The sequence below is a fragment of the Ailuropoda melanoleuca genome, chromosome 18 (assembly GCF_002007445.2).
Source record: "Ailuropoda melanoleuca isolate Jingjing chromosome 18, ASM200744v2, whole genome shotgun sequence".
In the NCBI taxonomy this organism is placed as follows: Eukaryota; Metazoa; Chordata; class Mammalia; order Carnivora; family Ursidae; genus Ailuropoda; species Ailuropoda melanoleuca.
In genome coordinates this window covers 27,272,506-27,295,151 of record NC_048235.1, presented here as the reverse complement: position 1 = coordinate 27,295,151, position 22,646 = coordinate 27,272,506, and the positions used below count along the sequence as shown (strand labels likewise).

The window sequence follows — 22,646 nt, the reverse complement described above, 5'->3', positions numbered from 1 at the left end:
ACCATGCTTTTGCCCAGAGAGAAACACATTCCCGGAAAAAACTCTCTGAAAGCCTGGGAGCTGCCCCAGCAGGGCACTCTCCAGAGATAATAACAACGTTTAGCAAAGCATGTCTTCCCTTGATTTTGTGTCTGGGGAGGGGTAAGGAGAAACTGAAGAATGGCAATGATGGGAAAGACCTAGATGGCACAGTCACGGGGCATTTGCAGACACCCCCTAAATGCAACAATTACACGTCAAAAAAAGATATAACTATCCTCTCATAATAAAGGTAAAGAACGGTTCTTAACCCCTATGTGGACTAAGAATTGCTTCCTCCTACACACACATGAAGTTAATAATACCTAGACTGAACTTCAACCAACTTTGCCAGGAAGAAGAAATTTTAAAAAGTAACCCTTTGAAAATTCTACAGCACTGAGTTAAGAAAAAAATAAGCAAAAGTTATAAGGAAACACCTGTCTTAAATGGCACTTCAATTACGCCTCATCTTTTTTTTCTATCCTGACTTAACAAAGTTCCAAACCATCATTCCAACCGTCAGAAGCATCTCATATGAAATGTCTCATGGTACTCTAACTTCTATATTTAGTACTTGGACATATTTCTAAAGCATCGCTCTATCACTTGTCATTTGGTAGTGCCTGAGATTTTTTTAAATAAGCATAATGATTTCAAATTTCTTCATCTCAAACTTGTTAGGAACTTATAGATATGCCAGTGCAAAGTCCAAATTCTGCAGCATAAAGTATAAAAGCTCAAAGAGGTTCATCTGAGTTAGCATTCTCTTGAAGACAAAAGTGTTAACAGCTCACTTGGAGGAAACTTAAACTATTGAAACAAGCACTGGACATTTATGGTGTATTTTAACCAGGCAGGAGCAACTGTCAAGAGAGAACAGGCTCTGCTACAAATAAGTGATTCTCGAGCAGTTAGTGACCAATCCCTTACTCTCCATATCCTAAAACACATTATTGTGTGCTTTAATAATACCTCGGCATTAAGAATAACAGAAACACCTGGAGCTGATTTTCACACTACTTTGCTAGCCCAGGGTATAGTCCAAAAGCTCGTCAGGCTAAATCTCACCCTTGACCTGCCAAATATGATTACCAGCATCCAGTCACTTTCCCGAGTCCTGCAGCTGTTCTCCTTCTCCACGCTCCCTTCATAAACGTCACATCTACTCTGCCTCGAACTTGAATGCGCAGCAGCAACAGCACACGTGGCCAATTCAAGAGGAGTAACAGTTTCTTCAATTGACACTCAAAAGACAAGATGCCTGTGTTTACTTCTGCCAACTATTAGTCTGAAATACACATGCCTGGAGTGGAAACCAGCAGCTTCAGAGGCTACAGCAACAGAGCACAATCCTGGGGTCGGGGCGGGGGGGTGGGGTGGGTACTGGGATGAGGGACACGTAAAGGTTTTAAGTCCCAGGTGAGGCAGAAAGTGAAGCTTCAGGCCCACCTATGGAGACACTGGGTGGTCTTTACTCTGGGACCTTGATCAAGTCACCTACTTTTCATCGTTTTTCTCTTAAACACGAAGGATACCACACCAGAAAGCTGTTGTTGTTTTTTTTTTTAATTGATTTCTTGCATTGGCAAAGTCTTGCCCCTTCTCCTGTAAATTTGGTAGTAACCACAGCAACTGCCTTCAGTGAGATTTATACCTTGTCTGATATACGTTGAGCCACATTATCCCTTATTTCATTGACATTTTCAGGATTGACCCACCGACCCTTGGTTCATAAAGTCCATTCCCACCTCCACTTGAGGCATTTCTGTAGAGATTGCCATAACTCAAAATTAACCAGATAGAAGGTTGCTTAGATCCTAAAGGTAAACAAAACCAGTCAGTTCATCCACAAAATGTTACCTTTGGAAAATCCGTAACTTAGTACTCTTCAGGGCAACACATCTCCTGTGAGGCATTAATATTGCCTTAAGGTTTTTAGTTTCTTATTAATCAATGACTTCTCTTCCCCTTCTCTTGGAGGAAATGGAAGGTAAGGTTTTCAAAATAACCTTCTGCTGCAAAGAACTAAAAACGGTGAGTTAATTGTAATAAACATTATCTTCAACCAGCCTGACAAAATAGGGGACTTCCAGGACAAATTCTGAGGATAATCTTGAACCCAAGAAATACAAGCAAAATACCTGGACAATCTGACCGCATTTTCTTTAAGAACTTCTGTCCATCCTGAGGGAGAGAATGGCAGTCAAGGTCCCAAAGTGGAGAATCTTATGGTAGACCTTCTTCATGCTAAGCTGGGACTCCAAAGGGCTATACTTATAGAGAACACCCCAAAATCCATACCTGCAGGTAACCAAAACTTACCCCTCTTCTCCCACCCCAGAGAACTGAGGGACATTGTCTTGACCCTGAGTGAAGATCGAGGGAAAAGCTGGGTCTAAAGACAGGTTCTTGAAGCCCGGGTAAGCAGAGTGATAGGCCCTGGAACTCAAGCCATGAACTTGGTAGGATCCCAGATATCCAGTGGGAACAAACACAAACCTTCTTAGCAAGCACGCATGCCCTTTCATCTATGCCTTGAGAAATGCCACCGATCACTTTTCCTGAGCAAGCACAGCACAGAGTTAAGAGACAACCAAGCAGAGAGAGGAACAAGGCATCGAGTGAGACCCAGCAGATACGGAAATCCCCACACACAAATTATGAAACAAATATGCTTACTCTGCTAAAAGAAATACATCACGAACTTGAAATTAGCTTTAGGGACCGGAAAAATATAAAAGGCAGCAGAGAAAACTTGAAAAGGCACCAAATCAAACAGCTGGAAATAAAAACAAAACAAGAATTAAAATGAAAAGCTTCGTGGACAGTCTTCATAGCAGACTGTCCACAGCAGAAAAGACAGTTAGTGATGCAGAAGGCAGATGAGAAGAAACAACGGCAGAGGGAGACGAATGTTGGGAAGTCTGAAAGAGAGAAAAACAGAACTGGGTCCTTAGAGGGAGAAGTTCCAGCACACTTTGAAGTACAGAAGTTCCAGGAGGGGAAATGGGTAGAGGCGTCTTTGAAAAGACAGGGGTGAGGATGTCCCAGAATTAAGCAAATTCATGGGTTCAGGAAGCCCAGTGAGTCCTGAGCAGGATAAAAAGGAATCCGTACCTAAGTACATCATAGTGAAACTGGAAGAGAAACAAAAGACAGAGAGACAGAGAAAATCTTAAAAGCATCCAGAGAAGAAAGCAGATTATCTTCAAAGGAGTGGCACTTAAAGTGACAACTAACTTCTCAGCGGTTCTCCATTGATTAAAGTAGAGACAACTAGCTGCATCTCAGTTTCAGAGCAAACTGTGTATTTTATCTAATACTATAATTGCATGCTGACTAAGCCCTTTCTCTGAACTCATTCTCAAGGTAATGGGAATAAAGAGGATGTAAATTTCTGAAAATAATTCTGAAACATTTGGCAGCTTTTAGCTTTATTATCCAATAATGTGGTAAAGCCACTGTACTAGAAATAATGGGTGCTTGGCTTATAAGTTTTGTCTGTGTTAAAATCTTCCCACCAATCAATTAAAATACCTTCCTGGAGCTGTGCCACAGAAAAAGAGAAGAAGAAAGTGGAATTGATTCTTTCCTGGTAATAAATGAACCTCTAGACGATACACTTAAATAGATCTCGAGGCCACTGATGAAGCACCTGGTACCTGCTCCCTGTTTCTTCTTTTGGGTTAAGTTTTTGAGAAATAAAGTTCCTTCATGTACTTCTCAGATTTTTTTACGTGTACTTTGCATCCTATCGATAAAACTTTGCTGACGATTGTGAAATGGCAGAAAGGATTTCATGTCTCTGTGATTTTGATGTTAAAAAGGCGATCAAAATGACTTACCATACAGGTTCACAATAACAATCATGGCAGCTTAATCCACTTCATTTAAAAAAGCAGTCTGCTACTTTTCTAGTAAATACTTGGTTTATCAAGAGGGGAACAGATACACTTGGGCATCTTAGTAATGGAAATTTTAAGAGGCATCCTTTCAATTAATAGCTTGATAAAAATTCAGACTAACTACACAGGAAAAAAAAACAAAATCATGGCCTGGCAAATTAACTTAGTAATATGATCTTTCTGCAAAGATGATCAACAGGGTTAAAAAGACACTTCTTGAGGGGCGCCTGGGTGGCACAGCGGTTAAGCGTCTGCCTTCGGCTCAGGGCGTGATCCCAGCATTCTGGGATCGAGCCCCACATCAGGCTCCTCCACTATGAGCCTGCTTCTTCCTCTCCCACTCCCCCTGCTTGTGTTTCCTTTCTCGCTGGCTGTCTCTATCTCTGTCGAATAAATAAATAAAATCTTTAAAAAAAAAAAAAAAAGACACTTCTTGAGAACGTTAGCATAGAACAGCATCTCTGGAAAATACACAGAGCCTGTAGCCTGTAGAAAGTAAAGGGAAGTATCTTATACAGAAAGTTATTGGTGGAGAAAAGCCAAAACTAAATTTGAAAAAAACATAAGCCACTGAAAAAAATATTCGACAATTTTATAATTTTTTAAAGCAAATACGCCAAGAATGTCTCCAAGGCTGTGTCTAGTTTGGGGCGCCTGGGTGGCTCAGTCAGTTGAGCACTGACTCTTGATTTGAGCTCATATCATGATCTCCAGGGTTGGGGGGGGCTGAGCTAAGTAGGGCTCTGTGCTCAGCGGGGAGTCTGCTGGAGAGCCTCTCCCTCTGCCCCTCCCTACACTCCTGCGAGCACGGGAGCACACGCTCTCTCTCAAATATATTAAATTTTTTTTTTTTTAAAGGTTGTGTCTGGCTCACTTGTTTTTTTCCCCCCACGGTTTCACACACTTTGGGTCCTCAGTACAGGTTAAGTACCACAATTCTGTAACCAACGCTTTTAAGGAACCACTGCATTAGGGGTATCTGAGATACCGCATTCACAGTCAGCACCCCGTTTCTATTAAGAATTCATATTCTCATATGAATTATACTTATAGCTTCTGTACTAGCAATTTATAAATATATTTATTATGTTCTATATTTTCCCTAAATAATCACATGCCTAAACAAATCTCGGTGTTTGCCAGATAAATTAACCACATTACTAGCTCACCCGTCAAAAGGTCTGTAGAAGATAAACTCTGTGCTACATAAAACCAATTTGTTACTTGCCTAGACCTTACAAGCCTATTATTTTTTCAAATACCTTAGGATTTCTGAAGAAGTATTCACTACTAAGGCCTCTGAGTAAAAACGTACCAGGATCGTCTTACACAAAATTTGGTAGGGAAGCCTTGTAGAGACCACTGACTTAATAAAATACAGACTTTGAATCAGGGCTTTCTTTTACATCTAAATTTTTTACACCTCATCTAAACCTACCTTCTTATTTATCAGACAAGGATCTCAAGTCCAGCCATTTTTTAAAAGGTTTTATTTATCTGAGAGAGAGAGAACGAGATCACAAGCAGGGAGGAGGGGTAGAGGGGGAAGCAGACTCCCCGCTGAGCAAGGGCTCCCACACAAGACTTGATCTCAGGACCCTGGGATCATAACCTAAGCCGAAGGCAGACACTTAACCGACTGAGCCACCCAGGCGCCCCACGCCCAGCCATGTTAAATGATGGCCCCAACCATGTGAATTGAGTGCTCCTTTCTCTTGACCGCCTGCCTGCCTGAACAGTGCCTTTCCACATCAACACACTGGTGCTCCTCCACCGTGCCTCCTGCTTCCCTCTTCCTCCCAGGAGGCTAATGCTTACTACACAGTGTTAGAGGCACACACACACACACACACACACACACACACACACACACAATGAAGCCAGGCTTTCACCTCCAGCCCTCCTAGCTCTGGCCCAGGAGTACTTCCTGGTTACAGCCCAGAAGAGCCTTTCAATCTGCCACAGGCAGGGAATCAGCAGATGTCTTGTCCTCCCAGCCCCTGGGATAGGTTCCAGCTGAACTCTTCAGTCCCTTTCTAGCCGCTATTGAAGTCCCATTAAGGTGAGAATATGAATCAGCGAACTGTGAGTTTCTACGGGCCTCAAAGGCTCTGCGCTGTCCTCAATGCAGAGCCCCTCCCTGCAGCAAGCTGCAGAGTGTCATTTTTCTGTGAAGCTCTGCCTTGACAACAGTCCCAGTAACTTCTAGGACAGGCCAGGCGAGGCCCGGATGAAAACCACAATGTGTTAAGTCTCTGGGACCTTCCTTTCTTTTGGGAGGCTGCCCAAATCCCACAAATAGGAGGGAAACAGTAGCAAGTCCATCTCTCATTCCTCGTACTTCCCTCCGCCCCTCCCAACAAGTTCAATAAATAAATATAAATAAACCTCCGAATGCAAATTGAACTGCCACTCTGGAAATTGAATAATGGACGAAGAGACCTTTGACCCCTAGGTCTCTGGGTCAAAGATAATTCAGGTTGTCAGTGATAAAATGTCACTGCGATCAGTGGTCAGTGGCTCACAGATGCAAGCGGGTGACTTGGTCTCAGAGCAGCTGTCAAGGCACAGGTGTTCACAATATTTTTTGCACGTAGCTCATTTCTACAAAGAGTATCCAGAGGGCCCACAGAGATCCTTCTTGTTGTTAGGACCTCTTGGATTAAGATGTCCGCGCTAGCAAAGTTTCAGAGCGCTGAGACAGCTCACACCCATACGTACACACACACACACACAAAGACCCATAACCCTCCTCTTCCATATTATGACATTAGGACTACTTACTTTACTGGTCATCTTGTCAGTCAATATTTATCGAACCCACTTGGGTACAAGTTACCGTAACAAGGAACAAATAGATATAAAGGTCTGGCTGATTTACATTTACTGCAACCCTCAAAATAATTAAAATCATACCAGTGATGTACCCCAAGCTGCTATTTGATGGCACAGAAATACGCTTTTCTTCTCCAGAAGCACAATCACACCGAAAGCACTATAAAAGTGAGGTTGAATTCACATACAGGGCCAATTTTAGATTTGAAAGTATGGTCTCCTAGTCATTAAAATCACTACCCTGAAGTCTGGATGCTCCAGTTCTAATGCCAGGACTGAGTCTCCTGTTGGATCCTGTGGTATTCCTCATCTAAAAAGATGTGAGTCAAGCAGATGACCTCTAAAATAACCTTTTCAGTTCTAATATTCTATGATTTTTCCCAGGACTAATTTAGTATTATTTAAGATTTGACTGCTTAGGCAGACTAATATTGTTGAAGATTATTTCCACTGTTTACCAGGAGCAATGGTTATTTATTTATATAGCAAACTCTTAACATAGCAAGCATTATGTTCCAGGCAAGAGTCTGAGTATTTACAAATATCACCTCCTGAAACTGCATCAGCTTACTTAATTTCTTCACTGCCTATGTGTACTTAAAAGATAACAAAAACACTTTGGGGTAGCAAGAATTGTGGACTGAACAAACCTCTAATTTCTGTTCACTAGTCTGAATAATTTGAGCACTGATTATTACTTACTGGAGCTTTAAAATAAATTGTGCAAATTTAAACCAGAAAAATAATGAATGGTCAATTTAGGAACAAATCCATGAATAACTGATACTGTTCATTTGCTCTCATACTTTCTTCTTGACTGATAGTAGCATGATAACTAAACTGCTACCCATAAACTCCCATAACTCATTGTTTTAGGCAAATTAGCAAATGGCCTCATTCATTCAATCATTGTATAAATTCTTAAGAGCAACAACTATGCTTCCAGCGCTCTGCTAGTCTGTAGTAATAGGATAATGCACAAGACAGACATGACCTTATGGGCTTTTTGGTCTAAAGATGTGAAATGCTAAAATGCGCATCTATGACCACTCAATTAAAAATCTTCTGGATGAAAACAGTGCTTTATTTTCCAAAAATTAAAATATATGAATAACAAAATAAAATGCTCAAAATAGAATTGACATTGCTTTGATCTCTGTCCTGCAAGCAAACATCAATAAAATATTCAGTCATATTTACTGTATTATAGCCAATAAGGTGATAGAATGTAGAAAGTTATCTATTTATTTACATACATTTGTTGATGTCCTTACAGTTTAAGGACTCTGCATTTATACTAATATAAATATAAATATAGTACTAATAATCACAAAAGCAAGCTTATAAAAAGTAAAGCTATCTGATCTTTTAAAAGATAGTTCTAGAGGGTCCTGGGTGGCTCAGTCGGTTAAGTGTGACTTTCTTCCATGAAACCGCCATCATGACTTAAAGAAGAGGACTTTAGTTACAAACGTACAATGAAACAAGACAATTCTAAGGATGTCCATTATTTGCTTAATTTCTCCAGGGAGTTCCCCACAAAGAACCGCTGTATTCATACCCCAAAACTAGACGCTTAAAAGGTCTGAACAGGAAAATTTTTTTTCTATCCTAGAGGGAGTTGACGCACTAATACGAGCAGAACACTGTGAATCTTCCAAAGAGTTACTCCCTGGAAGTGAACATGAGCATTGTAACAGCACCAGGGATGAATCCATCGTTCTGTTGATGCGACTGTAACTTCTCTTGCTCAAGAGCAACAGCATTATTCAGCAACTGTGCCGTCCCGCCGCTGCTAGGTTTCAGAGAAACGAATCCCAGAAGGGCATCTGTGTTAAGGTCTGCAGTAACTTTGTAAAATCATGTATCTAAAATGACAAAAAGGGCATTCGTATCTTCTGCGGCTGCCTCTGTCATGGAATCCTCTGGTGTCAGAATGCAGAGGCACCCTGACGTTCTCCCAACAGGCATGGCTACAGGCACGTCCCTGTGACACTGTTCTACTCCCCCGGGGGCTGCCGGGAGCTCTCTTCCCACAAGACGCACTGGGGGCAAAGCAGCAAGATGGCCGCGTCCTGCCTTCTCATCACAATTTCAAGAGGTAGAATAAGTAGACCTAACCTTCAGTGGAGGGTGGAGGGAAGCAGTGAAGCGTGTCTTTAGCTTACAGAGTGTGACCGCGGTCACCAAAATCGGATGTGAAAAGCTTTCAGCAAAGCTTTCACTGAGCTTTTAAAGTTTTGTGAATATTTATTCTGTATTCAGCACAATATTGCAAGGGTGACATTTTTTTTTCACCATGCATGGTCCAATGTAGAGGCCCTTTTGGTAGGAGGAGTCTTGTGTAGGTTTGACCTGAGAGAAGAATAAACCCATAGGGGTCTTGGGGACTAGACTCTTTATATTGTTATATACTTATGTTAATAATAAATGGCCTTTGTCTTCTCCGCCTTCGTGAAGTGGACCCCAGTCCTTTTCGTTGAGGTGTGAATAACGTACACAACATTTAAAATTCTAATGTTGCTTTCCAGATATCAAAAATATAAAGTAACTATTTCTATTGACGTTTTCCTTTCCTGTCAGGTTAAGGACAACTGAGAACACACAATACAGTCAACATGTAAAAAATAACAAAAACAAAACACAACTCTTAGGACATACGTCTCCCATTTCTATTCAATTTAATATATGGAAAATTATGTATATCATTTCCCATTCAACCCAGTATTCAAATAATTGGTTTTCTCTTGACAAACCCACTAGCTCATTTCCATAATTCCTGTATATGTAACTCTTTCCCAAAATGGATAATGCACGAGCCGTTCCCTCCCACCACCCCCCAGGGAAGATACCAAGTATATAGCAAGGTGACCTCACTAAAACAAATTATAATCACAATCTATTTTCTGTATTTGAACTAATCCTTCTGGGACAATATACCAGCCTTCAATATTTTTCTCAGAAAGAGATGACAATTATTTTCAATATTACTGCTCTTATAACTGTTTATAAAAATCTACCATTTCATGGGCTTCACAGCATGCTCCCTGTTTTTATTTATTTAAAAATACCTTAAAGTGCGGAATATAGAGAATACTATAATTTTAAAGAGTGGAATACTGTGCTTAACACAAATACTGTCATTCTGTTGGCAGAGAGGAGAGAAAATTTCAGAATATAAAAGCAGGTTTGACACATATACAAATAATGTCAACTTAATATACAAATGAAAAATTTTGTGAGACAATGAACTTAGTATACCTTACAACACAATGTGCTACAATTAAATCAATTTATCAATCACTACAATTATCTATCCTTTAGCTTAGGAAACACAATAGTTAATAAACACATATAGAAAAATGATTCTCACTCATTTATCCTATAAATATTCATTTCCAAAGTAGTCTACTAGGCACTATGTACAACACAAGTTACCCTTGACCATCAAGATATAGCAGATAAGGAACGGGAACGTTACATCTAAAGAACTAATTGTCAGATATTTTAAAAGAGTAAGGGTATGTGGCTATTATTTAAAATACAAGTGCCCATAACCTACTATTGCACCAATCCATTAAAACATCACTGCTAGGGGTGCCTGGGTGGCTCAGTCGGTTAAGCATCTGCCTTCAACTCAGATCATGATCCCAGGGTCCTGGGATCCAGCCCCACATGGGGCTCCCTGCTTGGCGGGGAGTCTGCTTCTCCCTCTCCCTGCCACTCCCCCTGCTTGTGCTCTCTGTGTCTCTGTCAAATAAATAAATAAATAAAATCTTTAAAAAAAAATTAAGTACCACTGCGAGTGTTCCTCTATTCTCCAAAAATGAGTTTATAGACCAAAGATCAAGTTAAATCTCAGGTTAAGAATACCCACTCATCTTTTTATGAATGTGTTATGTATTTGGCATCTGACTCTTACCAATGGTCCAAAGCTATAGAATCTATGCCAAACAAATATTTGATCTGTACTATCAACAACACGATAACGATTTGTAAAAGCCTCTGTGTCCAAGACCCCGTGAAAAGATCCACACCATGTATTTTTAAAGTTGTCTTCAGACAACATTGATACAGACATACAAAGAAGAAGATACCGGGAGGTGAACAAACACAGAAAAAAATACTTAGATTTTATTAATATTCAAACCCAGTAAACCATTTAGTCCTTACTCGGACCCCAGCACAATCCCAAACACTACTCCTCAGAACGAGCACATGATTTACATACAATTTTCCACACTGTGTACACTTGGAAAGTAAGGCTTAAAAGCTTCAGTCACCATCCGGGTTACACAAGGGGGAGGTCCCGCACTCTGGACTCACATCGGCACAATCAGAGCGGAGACCAGAGCGTTCCTTTCAACCATGCTCTGAGCTCTGAGCGAACTGCAGCAGCCCCTGTCCACCGCCCCTTTCCACCGCAGGAGGAAGGCCGCACTCACGAAAGCCAGGCCAGTATTCAGGGGTCCCAGAAACCTCTGCGTGGGGCCGCTCCCGGTCAAATTCTCCTGCTGCTATGTTCTGAACTGCACCATATGTGAATACAGAAATTCTCATCTGGCCTGCTAGTTAGGAAAAAACAGAGCCAATATTTCTCTTTTAGTGGCCACACTTAGAAAAGGGATTTTTCCTTTTGAGGTGAGTAGCCAGATGATTCCTGGAGAATGCCAAATGCTGCTCAGTTCTAGAGAGCTGCCCAAAGACAGGATACTGTTTGGTTTAGGGAAGGCTGCATCAGAGGGACAAGCTGGGGCCGCACCCAGGAGGGCTTGGTCCCAGATGTACCCTTCTTCGCGGGATTTTGTTTCATCCCATTCCCTGTGGAACATATAGCTGCAGATTCAAAGTGCCATCCTACTTTGGATGTCCTTCACTCAGTGGGTTTGGAGAGAAGATACCAGAATCATACGTAGGTCCATGTTTTAGGCTCAGTTCAACCCCTAACTAAAGTTACAAATGGATATGACATTGGCCTCCATCCAAAAAAATCTTCTTACTATATGTTCACATATTACATGAATATATATAAAACAAATACAAAACGACCCTTTTGTTTAAAAATCCATAACCTTTAATATAATGTAAACTCATAACTGGAAAGTACACTTTCCAAGTTTGAGAGGGAAGGGAGGGAAAAGGGAAGGTCCCCCTCCCAAAAACAAAACAAAACAAAACAAAACCCCAAATCGACCTTTTCGTATAGTAAACCATGTTAAACATAATACAAATGTTCACAGCGCAGGCACAAAACTACAGTGTGCTGTGTCCAAAATGACTTCCCTTAACCTCAAGCCAACTTTGCATCAACTACTATTACAGCAAGTTACAAATCCTCTTCTCTAATTGTCCTCTGATAGGACAGAAAGTCTGAGGAATAAGACTCACGGAGGGGACAAGAGACAAGTTCAAGGACAACCAGAAATGCTTCTATGTCCTGATAAACTTTAGAGAGGACATTCGAATCATAAAACACATATTTCTAAACATTAAACAGCAACACATACATTTATCTCCATAGAAGAAAGTTCTTTTCTCATGAACATTTGTTTTCCTTTAAATATTTGCTGACTATCTCCCTCACTTTTTTTCTCCTTTGATTTTTGGATGCATTTCTTATCAGCTCACATATAAGTGTGATTTCCTATTATACAGGAATGAAAATTCCTAAATAAATGACCTACCACACACCTAAAAAACAAACTTTAAGTTATAAAACCTTAGGGCATTAATANAACTTTAAGTCATAAAACCTTAGGGCATTAATAGAGAAATGTTTCTATGTATAATTAATACTCAAACTTTTTATGTAAGGTTGAATTCTATGCTTTGTAAAAAAACCACAAAATGCGTAGGAATTTCAAGTTTCAATTCTGGAGTCCTTAAANAGAGAAATGTTTCTATGTATAATTAATACTCAAACTTTTTATGTAAGGTTGAATTCTATGCTTTGTAAAAAACCACAAAATGCGTAGGAATTTCAAGTTTCAATTCTGGAGTCCTTAAATATAAGACATTCGGTATGCAAAACACTTCACTATATTTATAAGATTTATGTGTTCTGGAAAAAAAGAAAATCATTCCAAATTGGAATTTAGACATTTCCTTTTAAAGATTGGTTTTAGATTCACGATGGAATAGCTGAAGAGCTGCCATAACCTTTAAAATTGCCATTTGTCTCTACAACTACGAGGTTATATATAACAAACAGATGACTTACAGTCACAAACACAAATATACACACTTTAAAAAAACCAGCTTTACCTAAATTTAACGTTACTTATGAAGCAATACAGGCCATTCATAATGAGATGCGTTTTCACTTGACAATAAAATTCAGTTATTTAAAATACTAGAAAAATTGTGTTGCTTTAGCGCCATGAAGCTGAGCAAAGATTCTGTTGTCATATTATCTCATAAAAAAAGTCAGGATAATTCGCCACTCACTGGTATTTCCTTCTTACACCTCTGTAATCTCTGTTAGAAATAGGGTGGGTAAGAGAAAGCAAGATAACAGTTTTCTAACAGGTCAAATAAAAATAAAACTTCTATGTCGTGGTGGAAATGTGCTACTCTTCTCTCCAAGGAGAAATGCTAGTTGCCCTGATACTCCTGACTTTACGCTGAATTCGTTTTATATGGATATCATATGACCTGATCTATTTATTGGAGAAAAATGCCACTGGTTCAATGATTTCCTAGCCCAGATTCCTTTAAGTATTACTTTTAACCTCTTTTAATTACCAAAACTTATAAGAATTCTTTCAACGCTGTCGTTACTATGTTATTTAAAATAACACATAAAGCATAAAGCCAAACTACCACAAGAGAATCCAAATATTAAACTATATGACACTGACAACAGTCACGTATGACCTACAAAATTGACAATTTCATATGGTTCAACCTAATAAAACATTCCCTGACTCTCACATCATTGAAACTAAAACTCACCAGCTGCCCCAAGGAGCCAGCTGCCTGCCTGTTGAAGCTTTGGAATGAAAGGTTTGGGACACTGTGACACAGCAAAGGCTCCTTCCCATTAGTAATCCTNTTTTTTTTTTTTTTTTTTTTTTTTTTTAGAGATAGAGAGAGAGAGAGAGAGAGAGCGCACACATGGGGAGGGAGAGGGAGAGAGAATCTAAAGCAGGCTCCATGCTGAGCATGGAGCCCAGTGTAGGGCTCAATCCCACGACCCTGAGATCATGACCTGAGCCAAAATCAAGAGTCAGCCGCTTAACCAACTAAACCACCCAGGTGCCCCAATAATACCTTTCTTGTCTCAGAAACACGATGAACAATACTACACTTCAAAAGGGCAGGGGAGTAATGTAATGGGAGCAACTCATGGTTGACGATGACACGTGCTGGGTGGGATCAATTGTGAGCAAGGAACAGGGAGTAGGTGATGATATTACAACATTACCCCATGATCCAACGGACTTAATCTCTCATACTATGTTCAACAATGTGCACCTCAATCAAAGTAGGCTTCTTACACAATTTTAGCTAGGACTTGAGGAAACAGTGTGAAGAAATGAAAGCAAATGTGTTCGTAAAAATCCTTTGTTCAATTCTGGTCCTTTCACGTTACCATTTTTCCAATGCCATAGGGAACGTTTTATTTTATTTTTTAGATTTTATTTATCTATTTGAGAGAGTGAAAGAGAGAGAGAGAGAGAGAGATCACAAGCAGGGAGGAAGGGTAGAGGGAGAAGCAGACTCCCCACCGAGCAGGAAGTGATGTGGGACTCGATCCCAGAACCCCGGGATCATGACCTGAGCCAAAGGCAGATGCTTATATCGGGAACCTTTCAAATATGACTATATCTCTTTGAGGTCTCTGAACTTATTCAAAAGGAATTGCTGTATGGGGCAACTGCAAGGTGCTTGTGAGCTAGCAGGTTCTCTGCGGAAAAAGTGCTGGTGAGAGTTCATTTCACAGACACCCCCACCCCCACCCCCAGCAAGTGACAACAGGCATCCTCACCATCAGAAGGAAGGACGCATCAGAAAGTTCCCATTCAGAGTTCCTAGTGAATTCAAGCTCTTTGGTCTCGCTGGAAAACAAAGGCCAGTGGAGGCAGCTAACTCAGGGCCCTCCTCTTCCCCACAGATTGCCCAGAATATCAAAGTCACTTAAAAAAAAAAAAAAAGCAAAAAGGAGTCATTCTTTGGGGAATAGCAGTGTGATGCTCCTGGAGCACCCTCTGCAGGCCACAGAAAAGTGACACGGGTAAAAGAAGAAAAGAAAATTCTGGTCATTACCGGCCTTCCAGGGGCCGCGGCCCACAGAACTCACTTGAGCTGGACTCGAAAATGTACGGGCTCAATCTGAATCCAGGTGATATAAGATGCAGGCATAATTAATTTCAAGTTTGAATAATGCAAAAGAAATATAAGACGTAACCACATTCTTGAACAATTGTGTCTTCGTTTTAAAAAAAGAAAAAAATGTGCTGATTCGTGTATTTTCAGCCTACATTCTGAATTCTTTCAGGAATTTATTGCAGAGGCATCTTTTAATAGTTAGAAGAGCGGAATGTGAAACTATGACATTTTCTTTAACAAAGTATAAGTACACAAGGTTATCCAGGGTCCTGATACTTACCAAACGTCTCAGAGTAGCCAGCGTTAGCTTATTAAAACTTACTAGAACAAATTAAGCTGTCTCTCTTTTTTTTCCCTAACACCTTACTTTTTCTAAAGCAACAAACACTGACATCTATTGGCATCTTGGTAGCTCACTTTTTAAAGAATCTTTTAAAACTCCTACAAGGACACTTACACAGAATTACCATTAGGATGTGCAGCATTAGGATGGATCCAAAACATCACTTATGCCTCTGGGGAAATTTCATTTTTATGTACCTTATAGCATATTTTCCTCTGGTTAAAATAAATCAGTTTTTAGGCCAAGACTACCTGATTTCATTTTTTTGTCTTTTCTATCAATGAAAGGGAAAGCCCTAGGGTTAACTAAAATATGAGAAGTCCATTTACTTGTCTCTTTGAGCAAATAATATCACTCACCCCCAACACTGACATTCAGTTTGTTTTCTTCTGTCCTGATAGAACATGATAAACTACCAGGACTTTGTTAATGCCGAATGTAACTTGTTACTTCGAGAATGTTAATAAAACACTGATTTGGTCAGCATCACACTCCTGGAACTTTAAACAAGACGTTTAAAGTTCCAACTATTTTGGTGAGGAGGGGAGAACACAAATAGGAATATGGATTTCCTATGTTCGTTATTCACTTACATTTAGAAACACGTGCACTCAATTCTGGGATCTTTGCTGGCAACACACTGTTACATTTGATAAAAAGATAACCAAAAAAAAATGTTCACACATGCTTTCCTTTTCAATTGCTGCAATTTGTACTAGTCCCCGAAGAGAAGATTATGCATTCTATATAATAAAGTGAGGTTTGAGCGTCAACTCTTAAGTGTTGCCAGAAAAGGAGTCATGTTTCAAAATCTTCTCAGAGCTTGAAACCTCAACGTTTTCCTGCCAGAGATAAAATTATGCCGCACCTCACTCTATTTTCAATATTTAGTCTGAATGCAGGACCGTTTTCATCATACATACATGCAGTGATTGTATTTGACATACTTATCCCCTTTTCTCTATATTTACAGGTAGTAGATATTAATATTTATACTCACTCTAATCTAAAGCCGGTTTGGAATTATTTTTTTACCATAAAAGGTAAATTTTGAAAATGATGTCAAATACCTTTGCAAAAACACAGACAATTTTGCTTCTAGAGTAATTTTATAAACAGAGCTAACATTTATTGGGCACTTACTACGTGTTGGGCACTGTTTACAATGCTTCCATGGATTAGCTCACTTAAGCCTCGTAATAACTTCATGATAATAATAATATGATTATGCAATTTTTGCAAAGAAGGAAATTTAGGCATAGAGAGGTGACGCAATTTTCTCACAAAGCCATTAAGGAATGGTAGCAAACAGGTTTAAACCCAGGCAACGTGGCTACAGAGCTAAGAACTCCATGCTGTCCAGTGGCGAGGCATTTTTGCACTTCCTAAAGGACAAGCGACATAATACACCAAGTGTCTGTACACTGCTTGGAACATGCTACAAAATTCAATAAATATTAGCCCCCTTATTAAAAAATATAAAAGCATCCAGTATAGTGCCTAGCATGTATAAGGTATTCCCTACTCTCGTACTCGTTCAATGCTTTCTGATTATTTATATATATTTTTCTCCTCATTCTTCCATCAGTTATTACTTTATCATCCTGCAGGTATGAGAACAGGATCCCAAGTTTCTCCCACTCTTCCTGCTTCAAAATAATTCTTCAAAGAAATCCTAGTTCGTCCTATAAATAATATTTAAGGTTCTGAGTAATTACAGAAGATAAGTGGCCAGAAGTGACCAGGTTGAACGAGATCACTGGACATTCCTCCTGCTCTGCAAACACAGGCTGCCTTGTTGGTGACAGCACACTTTACATCCAAGAATGTTTACAAGCACTTCAGTCTGGGCAGCCACTTAAAGAAACAGGTGGGTGATGTCATCCAGGAAGCACATGGACCACTTCTCCCCATTCAGTACAGTAAGTTTCACGTGTAGTCACAAGTGCCCCTACGTCCACGATTGAACAGAGACCTAAGAGTTGTAGAATGTGGCTTAGCTTGATAATGAATTTGTTCCAGGTTATTTTAAAAAGGGGGGAGGGAGNTTGTTCCAGGTTATTTTAAAAAAAAATCCTTTGTGGTGTTTTATGGAAGAAAAACATATCAGCAAATGGAAATTCATAAAGGAAGTTCAGAGCCAAAGACCAAAGCAAACAAAACAAAACAAAAACTCTGGTTTTGTAACTGGGGCTTCGACAGGAAGAGTTTGTTGAGCTAAATCAGTAAGAAGAGGGTGGATATGGGAGGTCTAGAATCTAGGAGGCCCAGATATTACAGGGCCCCTGGTACTACCTGGATCCGTGTTACAAAGCCCAGGATTTGCTGAGGTTGCTTATTTTGAGCAGAGAAGAGGAACCAATGAGCCCAAGGGCTTGGGACCTTTTAGAGCCATTATTAGGGAATAGATAATTCTGTTGAACATCTGCAGCCCCAACAGTGTGCAATTCAATATTCCATTAATTGTATAAAAATGTGGATGCTATGAAACATAGCCATGTATGTATCACATATCAGTCACACATGTCATATGAAAGTAAAAGAAGCCTTTTTCCCTTGAAAATTTCCCTCCACCAGATGTGTTTATGCCTCTGCATATAATACAGCGCACAGCGGGGCTGAGAGGCTGTTATCTCAGCATTATATCTCCCCCGACTATCGTGAAGTAATATTATAACATCCAAAGAGAGGCTGGGCGGTTGCATTTGCATCATTTAGCACACGAAGTTTCAGTGGCTGCTTTCAGCAAGCGCTGAAACTTGGGACTGCAGGACACTAACACAGGAGCTCTCGAACAGATGGGTGTGCTCCTAGGTCCGCTTCGGGGCTGGCATGTCAAGTGGCAACACTATAGTCATGGCACCAAGTCGTTCTTTGGAGGATGCCTGAGAACTTGAGTGCAAAGAAAGTTGAAAATGGGGTGTGAGTTTCTCCCACAAGCCATTAGGGCTATCAGTTACTTATTCCCCTAAGATAAGGAAAAGTGCACTGGCATTCCCCATTAAAAGGAAAATGACAAGGAGAGAAACACTGATTTCAAAGCAATACTGTTAATGCCATGTGCTTTTATACAGAGCTGGTTTCGAGTTGACCATTCTTTTCAAATCCGATGAAGAATCAATATTCTTAAGTGGTTTATATGATTTGTAGAACTTTTTACCTCCTCCAAGGTGCCCTGGAGGAGGTAAAAGTTTCCTCCCCAATGATGAGGACTACCTGACGGAAAAGGGAGATAAATATACCAAAAACGAACCTAGAGCCAAGTTCACCTCAATTTTCCAGGAAGATAGTAAAGGGAATGTCACTTAAAGATGCCAATCTATCTGGTTTAGAGGAAATCACAACTGTGGGCTAAAACACAGAATGAGAGTCACCAAGGAAGCTCTTCAACTCGGCGTCAAGGGAGAACATTAGGTGGTCACAACACAGCTGCCTACCTGGCAGACGAGATCTGTAGGACACAGAAATGCCTGCTGGATCTTAAATCTACCTGCTTATCTGAAATGTCTATGCTAAGGCACTGCTGCTAGAAACCCTTGACAAAATGCAAACTGGTTACCTAAAAAGGACACCACTTCAAACCAATGCCCCTCTTTAATTCATCAGACCACCTACAGAGGACCATGGAAACTTCTGAAGGCAGAGTTCATGGGCAGGACAGGGGAACACCTAAAGGTCCCCACAAATAATTCTTCAACTTTGCAGTCTGGGTTCCATCCAAGGTCTCTTTAATTTAGCATGATGCCTTTTGAAAGGACAGCAGATAAGTCACTTAAAGCGGTTGCTAATTTGGCTCCGCATTTCATACCTTGTCTCCAAAACACAGGATAAAAGTACAGACAATTTCAATATACCCTCATGAAGTAAATAAGGTGAATCTGATCAGCAGTATCTTATTATACAAGCATACACAGGAATGGTCAGTGGCCAAACAATTACTCTTTGTTCAATTTCTGTTTTGCTCAAAACCTGCAGAAGGTCCCTGCCAGTAAGTCAGGTTCTGAAATGCTATCAGTGATGCCAATAAAAGGACTAAGCAAATCTTGTTTTCTTCCTACAAGGAACAGACAAATATTTCTGCTTATCTTCTCAGCCACAGTATTACCAAGTGCTAGTGAATTAAATTTTCAGAAGTGCTTTATAAAATGTGTTGGGGGATGCTTTAAGTGACTTAAGGGATCTGGATTAATTAACAATTGGGAATTGCAGAGACAGAAAATAAAAAGCCCTTATACTTCTCCGTCTCCTCTCCTTTTTAAAGCATCTTCCTCGCTCAATCACTCATAAGCAAGTATTTATTCAGGATGCTTGCTCTATTCAAGACAGTATCTAAAGGATCAGCTCTTCTTAGGGAAATCTAAGGTGAAACTGTCAGTCACATCCGTGTTCTGATTATTAAATACAAGATTTGTCTCTAGAAAACCTTAACTGCCATTTCATCCTATTATATAACCAGCGAGCAACTGGGTTCAAAAATTTAGATAAGCTTTGCTTTTCGGAACCTCTTGGGAACATAAATTAGCCATATTTATCAAGGAGGTCCTGAAAAACAGAACTGCTAAGTTTAAAGTTTGAGAACTTATTTGGGGCCGACCTGGTTCTTGGCACTGGGCTAGATTTTATCTGCTTCGCTGACCTCTAGGAATCCGTCTCAACTGAGGTCCAGCATCTCCGGGCTGAATCAGGGTGAACATACGCACACATGGCGACCCTACACACCGATTGCCCCAAGCCCCGCCGCTCACCGGCTCACGGGGCCTCTCTCTCGACCACCCGGCTCTACCAAACCAGGCACGCCAAGTGGAGACCCGTTCCCGCTTTTCTCGCTAGAGGGCAGACGGGGCCCGTGCAAAGCCCTCCTGGCGCCGAAGGAGCGCGCACCCAGCCTCCGCTCCCGCACTCCGCTCCCGCTCCCGGCCTGGGCTCAGCTGCGGGGCGCCAGGAAAAGGCCAAGGCAGGGAGCGCTGCGCGACCCAGACCCTCGGAGAGCGCGGGTCGCGGCTACCGCCCCCAACCAGCCGCGCGGGGTGCGGTCGCCCGGGTAGGGCTGGGCGCCCAGGTGAGGGGCGGCCCCACCGAGGGCGAGAACCTCCCGGCTCCGCGGACGCCCGGGAGCAGCGCCAGGCGCCCGGAGCGCAGGGCGCGGACGGGCGAGGGAGAGGCGACGACAGCAGAGAGGGAAGAAGAGGATCGCGGAGCCGGGCCGCGCTGCGCACTCACCTGGGCTCTGGCCGCCCGCCGGGAGCGCGGGCTTCTTGCCGGAGCCTCGGTCCTTCTTGCCCTTTCCCTTGCCTCTGCCTTCTTTGCGCTCGGACATCTCGCCTGAGAAATGCACGCTCTACGCGGACCGCTCCCGGCGAAGGCGACGCGCCACAAGTTTGGTCCGAGGCTTGGGTCGGGTTTGGGAAAAGTTTGTCCCTCGAGGGGGAGAGCGCGCGGCGGAGCTGCGGCACTCGCGCGGCGCGGGAGCGTCTCCTGTAGCCTGCGGGGAGCGGCGCGGACGCGGCGTGCGGTCCGGGCCACCTGGGGCTGGCGGTGGCTCCCTCAGCCGGTCGCCCTCGCTCTCGGGGCTGCTCCTGTCGCCCAGGGAAATCCTCGGTTCCCGCCGCGCTGGGTCTCGCTGCTGTCGGCTCCGGTGGTGGCGTCCGTCCGGCGCGCTCGCAGCCCGAGGAGGGAGAGGCGTTCACCGTCCTGCCCGCGCTCCCATCGCCCAGGCAGCCGCCGCCGCTCAGCTCCTGCCGTCCGCGCGAGCCTGGAGTTCCGACAAGTTTTGGGGAACTCCTCGCCGGCTCTTTTTCAATTGCCCCACAGCCACCCACCTCCCGCCCGCAGGTTGGAGACTGGCGCCTCCTTCTCCCCCTCCCCTTGCCTCGCCCCCTCCCTGTTCCCCACCACACCCCCACCCCGAGGCGCGGACACGCCACCGGGAGGAGCTTGGGCTCGGCGCTCCCGGGCGCAGCCCCTTTCCCTCCCCGAGCCTGGCTGGGCGGGGGGCGGCGGTGCGCGGAGCAGCTGCCGGGAACCCCCGACAGGGGTCGCTGGAAGCTGCGCCCAGACGCCGCAGCAGCCACCACCGCCGCGGCGCTCGCGGGAAGCGAACCGAGCGGCCCCGGGAGATTCAAAGACCGAGCAAGGGACCCAGGGGCTCCTCGCTCTCCTCCGCTGCCAGGCAGCTCCCAAGGGCTGCTCCATTCCCAACAATGCGGAGAGACGGAGAAAAAAAGTTTAGAACTCTGACACCTGCCCCCCAAATTAAGGCTCTGGAACCCTCGGGAAGGAGAGGAACTTCTGCTGTTTTTCCAAGAGAATTTGGGGTTCATTCCTTTCTTACTTTAGTCAAAGTCCCACACGCGCGCAGGGCAAAGAGAAACTGTGTGCAAGGGAATTTGAGTGTAAGATTATTCCGGGTACGCAGGAAGGGCTCAGAGAACCGTAAAGATGGTCAGATCGCACTATCTTCCCAGATTTGCTCCTTGAATGTGTGTGTATCGTGCCTTCATGTGTTTAACAACGTGCCTGTCATAATTCTCATCCTTAGCTTTTTAAAAAATAAATAGTAATAATCTAGCCTCTTCGGAGAGGGTGTCCTAATCTGTATTTCTCACTACAACCTGATTTTCAAAGGAACTGATAAAACCGAGGTTAAAAGGCGATCAACAATAAAATTACTGCAATAGCTGGGGGTGGGAGCTTACTCAGTTCTGCCGAGTGAGAAAGCAAGCAGGGAGAGTTAGAGTTGGGCTAGAGCTCTTTAATTCATGAACGCTAGCTTTGTCGGATTCAAACTTTCCTCCGGACTGCGGGTGAAACCTACTTCTCCTTCCCTTGTCCTCCCTCTGGTGGAGAATTCTAAAGAGCAGTGAAATCAAGAAAACGTTGGCACCCTGCTCAGCAAAGGACAAAAGTTAGAGGCCAGAGTAATCCACACCACGGAATGATCCAGAATCACGTAAAGAACACATCCTCCTAGTTATATCACAACTGTGGCTAACTTAGAATGTTAACTCACAGTGATAGACTCCCGTTGTGGTGAGGAAGAGCTGAATATGAGCAATCGTGTGAAATTTACTTCTGGGTACAAGTGACTTACTCCTGATTTTGGGTTCTCTGGAGCTCATGCTAACCGAAGCACTACATACATACAGACTTCTCGATATATATTGTAATTGCCACCATTTAAATAAAGATGAAATCCAGGGTGCCTTCTTGCT

The 22,646-nt window shown here is 42.4% G+C and overlaps 1 protein-coding gene across 5 annotated transcripts in view; it reads right to left on the bottom strand.

The window, feature by feature from the left end:
* Window positions 1-20,901, bottom strand: part of NRG1 (neuregulin 1) — a 217,303-nt gene extending 196,402 nt beyond the window's left edge. For all 5 annotated transcript variants that reach the window (XM_034647784.1, XM_019805357.2, XM_034647785.1 and 2 more), the window contains exon 1: window positions 20,656-20,901. In XM_034647784.1, the coding sequence (XP_034503675.1) occupies window positions 20,656-20,752 (97 nt within the window). In that variant the 5' untranslated portion in view covers window positions 20,753-20,901. The remainder of the gene's footprint in view (window positions 1-20,655) is intronic.
* Between the last annotated feature and the right edge of the window lie 1,745 nt (window positions 20,902-22,646).